This window comes from Bison bison, unplaced genomic scaffold (genome assembly GCF_000754665.1).
Source record: "Bison bison bison isolate TAMUID 2011002044 unplaced genomic scaffold, Bison_UMD1.0 scf7180017864266, whole genome shotgun sequence".
Lineage (NCBI taxonomy): Eukaryota > Metazoa > Chordata > Mammalia > Artiodactyla > Bovidae > Bison > Bison bison.
Window position 1 is genome coordinate 1024906 of NW_011494838.1, and position 11351 is coordinate 1036256.

The window sequence follows — 11351 nt, forward strand, 5'->3', positions numbered from 1 at the left end:
GTGGCATGATGGCCCTGGGGAGAGGCAAGTGTCCAGGGGCTGGACAAGAGCCCAGTAGGAGCGGGTGCAGGGCTGGCCTGTGGCCAGACCAGCACGCCAGGGCTGCAGTGCTGTGAAGTCCAGATTTACCTCCAGCCAGTCTCGAGCCAGGAACCCTGGGGCTGCTTCAGTGTCCCCTGTCCACACGTGGGGTTTGGGCAAGTGTGGCCATGGTCTCAACCTGAGAGGGAGCCCACCTCCATGCTCCTGGGCAGACAGCGACCCATCCGCCGAGGCCAAGGGTGGTGGGCGCTCCTCCTGGTGGGATGGCTGGATGGGAAGAGGTCTGCCCTCTCACTCCCTCTCCCTGGGGTCCATCCCATGGCACCAGGCTTCTTTCGTACCTGCCCTATGGCAGCCTTGGCCTTGGACTTGCAGATATACAGACAGACAGACTGAGATGCTGGTGGTGCACGGACAGTGCGCCCAGACACTCCTTGGTTGTCCAGCTTTCTCCTTATTGGCATCTCTGAAATGGAACTATGCAGACCTCAGGGAGCTGTGGCTGCTTGTTGACATAAATTTTGGTAAAAAAACAAAAAACAAAAGCTACGGCTTTTCCACATCACAGAAAGGCAGGTGCATACAGGCTGTCTTCTTGGACTCACAAGCATCCCAAGTGGACTGCATTTCCCAGCATCCCATGCAGACTACATTTCCCAGCATCCTATGGAACAGGTTCCACCCATGGGGTAAGAAGGAAGTAATCTGTGTTCCCTGACTCCCAGGGGGATCCTTCGCATTCTCTCCGTCTTGGGCTGTGGAATGAAGACCACCCTTGAAGAAGGTGCTGAAGGTGACTGAGCCCTTCTCTGGTGTCCCCTCATCTTGTTCTGTCCTGTGAGCAAGAAAGGAACCTCCAGTGTTTGGAGTGGTTGTTAAGGCTGCGTATCCAGCTCACATTTACATTAAAGGAGAAGGTTGATTACAAAAGTAACTCATAGAAGTCACTCACTATGGTGACATTTTTACCACAATTCTCTTGGGAAACATCAAACACAATAAATATCCTAAAAAAGGTGATCTGTGCATTTATAAAGGACTGTGAAAGTGAAAGTGAAGTCGCTCAGTTGCGCCCGACTCTTTGCGACCTGTGGACTGTAGCCCACCAAGCTCCTCCGTCGATGGGATTCTCCAGGCAAGAATACTGGAGTGGGTTGCCATTTCCTTCTCCATAAAGGATTGTAGAGGAACTGAAAACAAATAAATTAGGTCATGTGGTCCAGGTGGGAAGAAGTTTAAGAGGGTCTGGGAGGTAATTTTTAAAAAAATTATTTAGATGAAGCCCAGTGAGGGACGACTTACTTCTAAAGTCACTTACTTATTTATTCATTAGGATTAGAGAATCTTCTATTCTACGTCAAGTGGAATGAGACTGAGGTGAGTGCACAGTGCGGCCATTTCACACACAGCAGTGGATCCACAGGCACAGAACCCTCCCCAGCCCCTCCCTCACGGCCTCTGTCTCTCCTGCATGGGAGGCTCCACAGTTTGCGTAGTCCTGACACCCCCACTCAGGCTGGGGGGCCTTTCCAGTCAGCTGAGCCATTGCCCCCACCCCCCGGAGGCAGGTGAGACCCTGCCAGAATGTCCTCTCTCCAGCCCTTCCCCTGACACCTCTGACCCTGATCCTGGAATCTGACCCAGAACCACTCCAGGCACCACCTCGTCACGTGTCTGGTGAGATCCTGGTGCCTTGGTCAGTCTGCATCTCAGGATCCAGCCCATCAAGTCCCTGCAACTGCCCTGTGCCTTTAACTCTTTCCATTGCCTGGTTTCTTTCCTTCAGATAAAGCTCACTTCCAGCTGCCCCTTCCAAGAACGCCCTCCCTTGCTCCTGAGAGGCTACACCTACTCCCAGGTCTTGTTCCTCATCTCAGCTGCCTAACTCAGCTGCCTTGACTGAGCCAGTCCTAACGATGGAGTGAGCACTTCCTAGAGCTTCACAGAAGCTCTGCTGAGGAGAAAGGGGGTAGGAGGAGGCCCTCCGCATCCTTATAGGGAAGACATGAATGGAAACGATTTCACAGCAGATGGGGGCATGGGCACGCAGGGGGTGTGTTGGTGTGGTCACTTCCCTGAAGAGGAAAGCAGGGCAAATGGGCGTCCTGGGACCGGAAGCCAGGGCAGGTGCCCCCCTTTCATCTACGGCCCCTGAGAAAGTGGCCCTTCATCATCTCACTGGGTGGTCATGGCTTGGAGGGAAGAAAGCACCAAACAGGAATTTCTGTCTTTGTCTACTCTTCTGACTCTAAAAGCTGCTTTGCTCTTGTGGCATGTGGGCTGTATAAACAGCTTGAATCTCAAGCCACTACCTGTGTCTTTCTGGGATGCTTGTCCACACCCAGGCCTCAAAGTCTGAGGAACCGTCAGTGGGTTCCAGACAGTTGGCCGGGCCCAAGGACTTCACGGGGGGAGGCATCAGGACCCTCTGCTAAGCCCGTGTTTGTGCCTCAGCTGGGTGCCAGCCAGGGTTGCGGTTCTCACACCGCCAGGGAACAACATTCCATCTATACAATGAAACAAATGAAAACTTGTTCAACAGCTGAAAGGTGCAGGCCAGCATGCAACAGGACACGACTCAGCCTTCAACAGGAAGGTGGCCTGATGCCGGCTACAGTGTGGAGGGACCCGGGAGCTGTGCTGATGGAGATACAGGCTCATGGGACAGACAGCTTGTGATTCCCCCTAGCTGAGGACCAGAGAGTCCGACCCGCTAGACGGCGGTGCCAGGGGCCAGCAGGGCTGGGAGAGTGCGTTCAGTGGGCACAGGGTTTCCCTCTGGAGGTGAGGGCTCTGGGGGTGAACGTGCCTGCACAACAGTGAGACTCTACTTATCGCTCGCGAACGGGACACTTAAGAGTGGGTAGGACGGTAAATGTCATGTTGTGTGCTTTTTACCATAATTGAAAAAGTGCAGGTCAGCTCTCCCAGGGTCCTGTTCACCCCCTAACCCCCTGCACCCTGTCCCCCAAGACACATTTATACCCAGAAGGAGGACGCCCGCCACCTGCCACCTGGGGGTTCCCGCCACTCTCCACGCAGCATGCACGTCCCTTCCCTCCTCAGAGGGGGCAGAGGTAGCGGTCAGACCGCTGAGTGAGCTTCACAGAGAAATGAAGTATTAAAATCTCCGCGCGGCTCCGCCCACCACAGGCAGGGCCCCGCCCACTGTGGAGCAGCCTCCCATACTGAGGCTCCGCCCCTTCGGCTCCGCCCACCACAGGCAGAGCCCCGCCCACCGTGGAGCAGCCTCGGGTACTGAGGCTCTGCCCCCACAGGCTCCTCCCTCAGTGGCTCCGCCCCCCGGCTCTGTCTTTCTGTGGAGCCCCGGAACACAGCTCTGCCCCCGCTGCTAGACCGGGTGGGCTGAGGGTTCCTGCCCTGGACTCAGGGTCTCCTCCTGGCACCCCCTCGGCGCCCTGGGTGAGCTGTCTGCAGACCCGAGGGTGCATCACGGGGATTCTGGACGGAGAGATTCTGCGGAAGCACAGTCACGGGTCTGTCTTCACTAGACCTGCCCCTAGATTCCCTCCCGCTCCAAGACGGGGGAAGCCCCCGCCTGGCCAGACACAGTGCGGAGGAGTGTCGGTTAGGGGGAAAGAGAGCGGGGAGGGTAGAAACCAGGAGAGCCGGGGCGTCTTTATGCGATTGCTGGGTCCGGGAACCTGAGTGTCAAGCCGGAGGGTAAGCGGGCGTTGGGGGTGCGCGGAGGGGCCCAGGGTCCCGCCGGGTGGGAGCGCCTCAGAGTCAGGGGCCCGGGTCCGCACCACAGGCCCCAAGGGGGTGCTGAGTGACCAGCCTGTGAGGGGTGCACGCTGCTGGGTGGCTCCCTGCGAAGGTCACTCTTGTGATTCTCGGGCAACAGTTCAGTCAGAGGCTTGGAAACAGCACGAGGAGCAGTTACATTCATGTCCTCAGGTGATGTTTCTGGTACCCGAGAGTGTGTGTGTGAGTTAAGTCGCTCAGTCGTGTCCAGCTCTTTGCCGCCCCATGGACTATAGCCTGCCAGGCCCCTCTGTCCGTGGGGTTCTCCAGGCAGGCACACTGAAGTGGGTTGCCATGCCCTTCTCCAGGTACCCCAGTGCTTACATGTCATCAGAGAAGTGCAGCTTGCTCCCATCTGTGTCTGATTATGGCTTATCTGTGACCCTTACCCATAGGTCACGTAGGCAGGACTTAAAATTTTTTTAAATGTTTTTGATTGCCAGAGACTGAAGGAAGCAGGCACTTTTTGGAGGGCATTTTGGTACTTCCTATCAACACGTGAAAACTAGCATTTCCGCCTCTGGGACTGTGTCCTGAAGACGCCCTGGAACAAGGGTGCACAGGTACCAGCAGAGGGAGTTCTCTCGGGTAGCACCCCGTCTAGAGTGGAGTTTGGGGGCGCAGGCCAAGCCCTCCCGCTGGCAGGGAGGGCAGCTCTGAGCAGAGTGAGACGTTTGTCCTGCCAAGTGCCTGCTGTGGCCAGCCTGGCCGGGTGTCCGGGTGCAGGGCTGGCCCCACCCCACGCACACAGCCATGAGCACTGTGATCTGTTTCTGCCCAAAGGAAGAAGCCAGTGTGTGCTGCGGGTCGGGGGCCTCTGTGTCTTTGGATGTAAGCCTCTCTGTTCAAGGGCGCTTTCTGAAGGGAGATGAGGGGACGCCCCACCCCGCCTTGGGGAGAGTCAGGGAAAGACACTCATCTGTCTCTTTTGGCCCCTGAGTTTCTACCTGAGCAGGAACTTCTTTACAATAAAAACCAAACTTCCTGAAGAACGTTAAGGCTCATTGCCGCATCATTCCTTTTGGCTTATTCTGTGTTTGATGTGGTTTTGCAGATGGAGGTGAGGTGCCCGGGGTTTGAGGTTAGAGAGTTCATGAGACCCCGTGGGTTTATGTCATATGTGAGGTGCTGTGTCTCCCGCCTCGCTCCCAGAAAGCTGGGGATGGCTGAGATGTGTCCGCATCAGTCATTCATCCTGATGCCTACGGGGGGCCACTTGCCTCTTCTTCTGAGTCAATGTAATTGTATATACATATATTTTAAAATTAAGCAAATAATAATGGGGGGGGGGGGACTGGATTTTTTGGAGGTTTTCTGATGTATCTGATGAGGCTCCTGTAACCACGTGCCACCTTGTCCTTGAGTGGGATCTGTTGGCCATATTCAGCCAAAACGAATAATTAAACCCACAGATACTCTTGTGAGTGTGTGTGCGTGTGTAAAATGACAACCTGTTTCTGTGGATCCCAATCAAAGGCATTGGGAAGCCTCTCCGTATACACTGATGTGGTGGGACGAGTGTGTGCTCTGCAAAATGGGTCTAAATTTGCTTCTTCCTTCCCCGCGCCTCGGCATGCTGTGAGCTGGTGTGGGTTCGCAAGTCCTCGCTCCCCCACGCTGGCACGCAGGGGGGCAGGTGCACTCACCTGCGGTGGGTGAGGAAGCTGCCGCTGACGTGCCCCGAGCCGTCGCAGCCGGGCGTGGGGCAGGACATGCCCTCCGTCTTGACCGACTTCCAGGAGAACTGGGAGCCGTTGAGGTAGCCGTCCTTCTGCCTCTTGGCCGCCAGCGGACACCCGGACGCGCTGCGGTGCGAGGCGTACTTGCCGGTGATGTGGCCCTGGCCATCACACCCGGGCACCGGGCACCTGGGGGCAGAGGGGGCACGTGACTGTCTCGCCCCCAGGTGCCCGGGCGCCCCGCAGCCAAGTCAAAGTAACCTAACATGAGGGAAAACCCAGCATCTTCTACTCCGGTTCCGGTGGGATTAAAACAAAACAAAACCACTCAAAGGCACCACCTAGTGGAGACGTGAGGTAGTTCACCCTCCGGGAAACTGGTCCAGGGAAGGTCCAAGAAGCTTTCCTGGAGCAGAGCGTCCCGGCTTGGGGAGGGATGCCCACACCGCGGGAGGAAGAGAACTCGTTTGTTGGAGCAGCTGGGGTGCGGGTGTCGGTCTGAGAGGCACCGCTTTGAGACAGGGTCTCAGCCTTCGGCAGGAGATGTGCAAACTCAATGGGAAATTGACTTTGGGATTCTTTTTTAATGATTATTTTATAAACCTGTTCTCAGCTTCTCAGCTCCTATTCTTCTCAGGAGCTGGAGAACACCTATTTGTTTGGCCGTGTTTTCTAGACCACAGGATTCCCCTCCAGCCAGACAGGGGTGTGAGCAGCAGAGGTGGTTTAGTTACAAGGTACTCCAGGAGCACTTTTTTATTTTTGTAACAAATGGGAAGCTCACCAACTGGAGCTAAAGTTCAGCAACAGCCTAATCAAGCAGTACTTCTGAAACCTCTCTGTCACGGGTTATGTGAAGCGCCGGGACTTACAGCCAAACCACAGGCACGTTTTTACTTTAATTTTTTGGTTTGTTTTCATCAAAACTTTTCTCCAAAGACACTGAGTGAGATTAAAATTTCAGGAAAGTGGCATTGGACTTATATCACAGGTTTTTGAGGCTCACTGGGAAGAGGTTCAGGGCCATTGCCTGCAGGGAGAGGGTGGGGTGCTGGCCTTGTACCCCCGATGATCTCCATCCTCCTTAGCAAGAAGCAGAGGACCGACAGCGGAATGACTTGCATAAGCGGGAGACTTAGCCGTATGCTGGGTGTTGTGGTTAATAACGTCATACTCGCTCATGAATCTGACAGTGTATGTAAATACGCTCAGTATGTATGCAAATACACCCAGTAAATTAACTCTTTCTCCCCGTGAGTGGTAGAGGGACGTTCCTTGTAACCGGTTGTACACCCCAGATGGATGGACATTCGGCTGTCACCTCGTCTGTCACTCGGAGGGTGCTGTGCGTGGTTCTGCTCTCAAAGCTGTGACCTCGCCCTCGTCCAGCCGCTCCGAGCCTGACCTGCCCCAGCCGGCAGCCCCCGGCCCCGCCCCCGGCCCGCGCACCTGATGGGCTCCTGGTCCTCCTTGTCCTCTTTGCTCTGTGCTATCCTGATGCCACTCTTCTTGGCTCTTGGGCAACCTGAAAGGCTAAGGAGACAGGTGACTTCAGAAGCTGGCCTGCACCTTTACCCTCGAGCTCCTTTCACCGTTGATGGTGCTTTGACCCAATTTCCTCTGGAAACTGGTGCTCCTTGGCGTGAAGACAAAGTCCCGGGGGAGGGCCCATTCAGGCGCAAGAGAACCTTGGGGGCTTGAGACACTGCAGGTCTCCCAGAAGGGCACCCAGAGCCTGGTGGGGGGAACTGGCCCCTGTGCGGTCCAGAGCCCCAGGAGAGGCGGGACTGGCTTGTGGCGGTGGGGTGTTCTCAGAACAGCGGGGCTACAGTGCGGAGACACACAGGCCCCTCTTCCTTTCTGCAGCCGTGCCTGCAGACGCATCACAGAGCCCCCGAACCTGGGAGGGGTGTGCGCCTGCCGTCCGGCCCCATTTACCTGATGTACGACTTCCTGTGGCACCTTTGGAAGACGCGGTGCAGACTGACCAAGCAGATTTTATTTAATTTTGGAATTTGGAGAACGAACAGCTCCCATTATCTAAAGGAAATTTTCCAGCTGGAATGTCTATATGATTTTTCTTTCCTGTTCAGCAGTAGCTAATACCAGGCTTTTCAGTGTGAAATTATATAGAATGACAGGGAATCTTTGTAAGGAACCAGAGAACCGGGCCCCGGGCGGTCTCTGGAGCTGCCCAGGGGGCTGGTGGCGGGGCCCGGCGGGGTCTGGGCGGGCGTGCCGCTCTGACCCTCTTCCTGACTTTGTCGGGGCTGCGTCCCCTGAGCACGCTGGTCCTCAGCCCCTCACCCCATCACTTCCGTCTCCCTAGCCGTGTCCCGCGCTTGTGCAGCTGCCTGGCTCCTCTCTGGGAAGCCGCAGCTCCTGGCAGAGGTTGGTCTGAAGCCCAGACCTGCGCCCTGGGGCTGAGCGGTGTCGGCCTGTCCTGCCTGCCTCCCTCTTGTCCTGCCTTCCCTCCTCCACCCTGAACTTCAGGGGGAGGCATGGCTCTGGGCCCCCGCTGCCGAGAAGGGGCTGGGAGTGAAGAGAAACTGGAACAGAACCAAAGCAGAGCAAGTGGTGCCGCAGGGAGCTCAGTCTGGACGTGACTCTGACTCCGAGGAAAACCTGGCTCTGACACAGGGGCTGGACTGGGATCCTGGCATCACGTCCAAGGCGGGAGAGCCCACAGCCAGCTCTCCCAGGCTCTCCCAGGCTCGGCAAGTTTCTCCGAGGCTCTGCCAGGCCCAGCGAGGCCAGCCTATGGGCAGGAAGGGGCGCTGCTCTGTCTGAGTGACGGTCCTGCATGCTGGCCCTTGCCCTGAGAAGCTGTGCGTGTGGCCGTCTGCATGCAGAGCTTTGTGGCCCACGTGAGAGCCTCTGGATGGGGCCAGTGCCCCCCAGAAGGCTGCCAGTCCTGATCTGTGCTGGTACCGGGGAGCCTGGAAGGGGGCTCTCTTTCCTGCTGGTGTCTGCGCTTCCTCAGGCTGGTTCCCCCGCCTCCCCGGGACTGGGGGACACGTCCACCTCGGGGCAGGGAGGACATGGGGCTCTAGCTTGGTCTCCCCAAGCTCAGGGGACCAAGTGACGCATCTCGGCCCCGTGCCTCCCCCGTCCCCAGGGAGGGCGGGTTGTGTCCTTATTGTGAAAGAGCGGATCGAAGGTGCCTGGGAACCAGCACCAGCCCTCGCGGGCTGCAGGGGCCCTGTGCCCTGTGTTCACACCCGGAGGGTCAGAGCAGCCCTGGAGGAGAGTGCAGCGATTCATGGAAATGCTCTCGGCACAGATGGGAGGGTCCAGGGATGGGTTCCTGCAGCGCCGTCCTGGTGGACAGCCTGGAGCCTGCAGGGTGCCGCTGCCCAGGCGGGAGGGTCCCGGGGACTCAGGCTCCCGCTGTGCGTGCTCCGGGCCACGAGACTGTAGTCCTGGGTGGGGGGGTGGTGTTGGGGAGCCTGCGGGGAGGACCTCCCAGAGACGTTGCTGTGCCGGCGCATCTGGAGACGGCCGAAAGGAGCCAGCCTGGAGCAGGGTCAGGGAAAGAAGGCGGTGCCTGGAAACAGCGCCTTCGCCGGAGAACTGAAGAAAGGGCTCTCGTGGCTGTGGTTTGAAGACTGGACACTTGGGACGTGGCCTGAGCTCCTCCGTCTGCAGAGCGAGGTCTCTCTGCCGACGTCAGAGGAGACAGAGCTTCTGATGATGGGTTGTGTTTTTTTGGTAGGACATCAGAGACGGTCAATACTATTGATTACAGTAAGCTTAAGAAAGCTTCAGAAGTGCTGGAGAGACAGCAAGTCACACCACCATCCCAACTGCAACGAGTCACAGCCTGTGTCGGGCGGGAGGGCGGCCCTGCCTCTCCCCGAGGGAGCGTCTCAGGCCGTCCAGGGGCGGTCCGTCCACGACCAGCCGGGACATCGGCGGTGGCCTCTCAGCCAAGTCCTGCTTCCTACAGCTAAGCACTCAGAGCCTGTTTCCTCCAGCAGAGACAGACACGATCCTCCCGCTGCTCAGGGTGCTCTGAGGATGGCGGGGGGCACATTTCCTGGTTCCCGGGGCAGCGTCCAGGACACAGCCCTGGGGAGAGGTGATGTCCGAAAGCAGACGACCTGCCTCTGGTGGGGGCGTCGGGGAGCCCGAGGGTCAGTCCTCTCCTCCCTGGAGCCCAGGGAGAGGCACGCACCTCTCTTCGCGGTATGCTTTGCGGACCTTGCGTGTTTCACAAGTCGAAGGTTGCGGTCGATCTGAGTCTAACAAGTCTACAGGCTCCATTTTGCCAATAGCATCTCTCACTTCATGTCTCTGTGTCATATTTTTAAAAACTCTCGCAATATTTTAAGCTTTTCCATTATTGTTACATCTGTTGTGCTGCCCTGTGATCTTTGATACTACAAAATAACTACAGCTCGCTGAAGGCTCAGATGATGGTGAGTGTGTTCACAGCGTTCGAGTCAGTGGCCCGGATCCACCGAATCCGCCGTATCTCTGAGGTGCCTGTGCCAGGCTGGAATCTTGGCAGGGTTTAGAATAAGGCTGAGTGAGGGTCTGCTCCCTGGGAGGAATTTCCCCGAGGTTCGCAAAGTAGGGAACACCACCTCATGTTCCCAGGATGTGACAGTCGCTCAGTTGTGTCGGACTCTTTGCGACCCCATAGACTATACAGTCCGTGGAATTCTCCCGGCCAAAATACTGGAGCAGGTAGCCTTTCCCTTCTTCAGGGGATCTTCCCAACCCAGGAATCGAACTCAAGTCTCCCACATTGCAGGCGGATTCTTTACCAGCTGAGCCCCCAGGGACGCCCCGAAAGGCGTGTTTCTACGTGTACTTGTGACCTCTGAGGGTCACTGGGCCTCTGTCTCTCTCTGGCGCCCAGTGTGCACAGGAGCTGTCACACAGGCCCCTCCTCCCAGCCAAGGGCTCGAGCCCGCTCTGACTTGCACACACGGAGTGAATTTCTCCGATGAACAACGCTGTGGAACATGCCACCCCGCAGGGCTGTGTATAGCCCGCAAGTGGCTGAAAACCCAGTCAAATTTACTTCTCAGCTCTGTGGACTAGTCCTGGTACTGTTAACTCCAGCCCTAGAGAAGGGCTTCAAGTCAAGCTTTAATTACATTTTACTCACAAGTTTACACTATACTAACTAACCCTGTTCTAAAATGTAAGTGAACGCATACACATGTTTAAAATTAAATTGAATAAATTTACGTCATGCCAAACCAAAAAGAAAAAAAGTAGAAAAGCAGACAGGTGGACATGAAATGACCAGGAAAGGTTCGCTTTTAGTTTGCAGGCGTTGCTCGGTACTGGGAGCTGTGGCCTCGTGAGGGCTGAGATACAGTCTAACTTAAAATCAAGAGTAGTGCAGAGTGTGCTTGGCTTAGATACTGAACTTGAGCTTGATCTGATTTCACTTCATGTTCCCTAAAGCAGTGAGGCTGCTGTGGAGATCCCTTCTGGAGGTATTCACTCTGCTCTGCATTCATGATGCAGCAGCTGGCTCTGGGCGGCCTGGTAAACCCGGCAAGACAACCTGGCGAGACTCCTCTGGACCCTGAGGTGCGTGGCAGTGGCCCCGGGAACGTCCGGTGTGTTTGGAGACGCCCGGTCGTCAGGAATGGGGAGGGGGTGCCACGGCAACGAGTGGGTGGGCTAGCACTGCTTCCCACACCCGACGGTGCACGGGGCGGTCCCAGGGCAAAGGAGGGTCAGACCCCAAACGTCCACAGTGCCAGGCGGACAGCCCCAGACAGAGACTGAGGTGTTTCCGTCGAGCGAGTGTGAAGTCTGGCCGTCATTCGGTTCTTAGTGGGGCTTCCTAACGCCTGAGTCCCCAGATCCACGCTGTTTAAAGGATGCTCTCAAATGGAT

At 56.7% G+C, this 11351-nt stretch overlaps 1 protein-coding gene across 1 annotated transcript in view; it reads right to left on the reverse strand.

Moving 5' to 3' along the window:
* Window positions 1–11351, reverse strand: part of MYT1L (myelin transcription factor 1-like) — a 132683-nt gene that overhangs the window by 21386 nt on the left and 99946 nt on the right. The window contains 2 exon segments of the mRNA XM_010848441.1: window positions 5454–5675; window positions 6936–7019. Of these exon segments, the coding sequence (XP_010846743.1) occupies window positions 5454–5675; window positions 6936–7019 (306 nt within the window).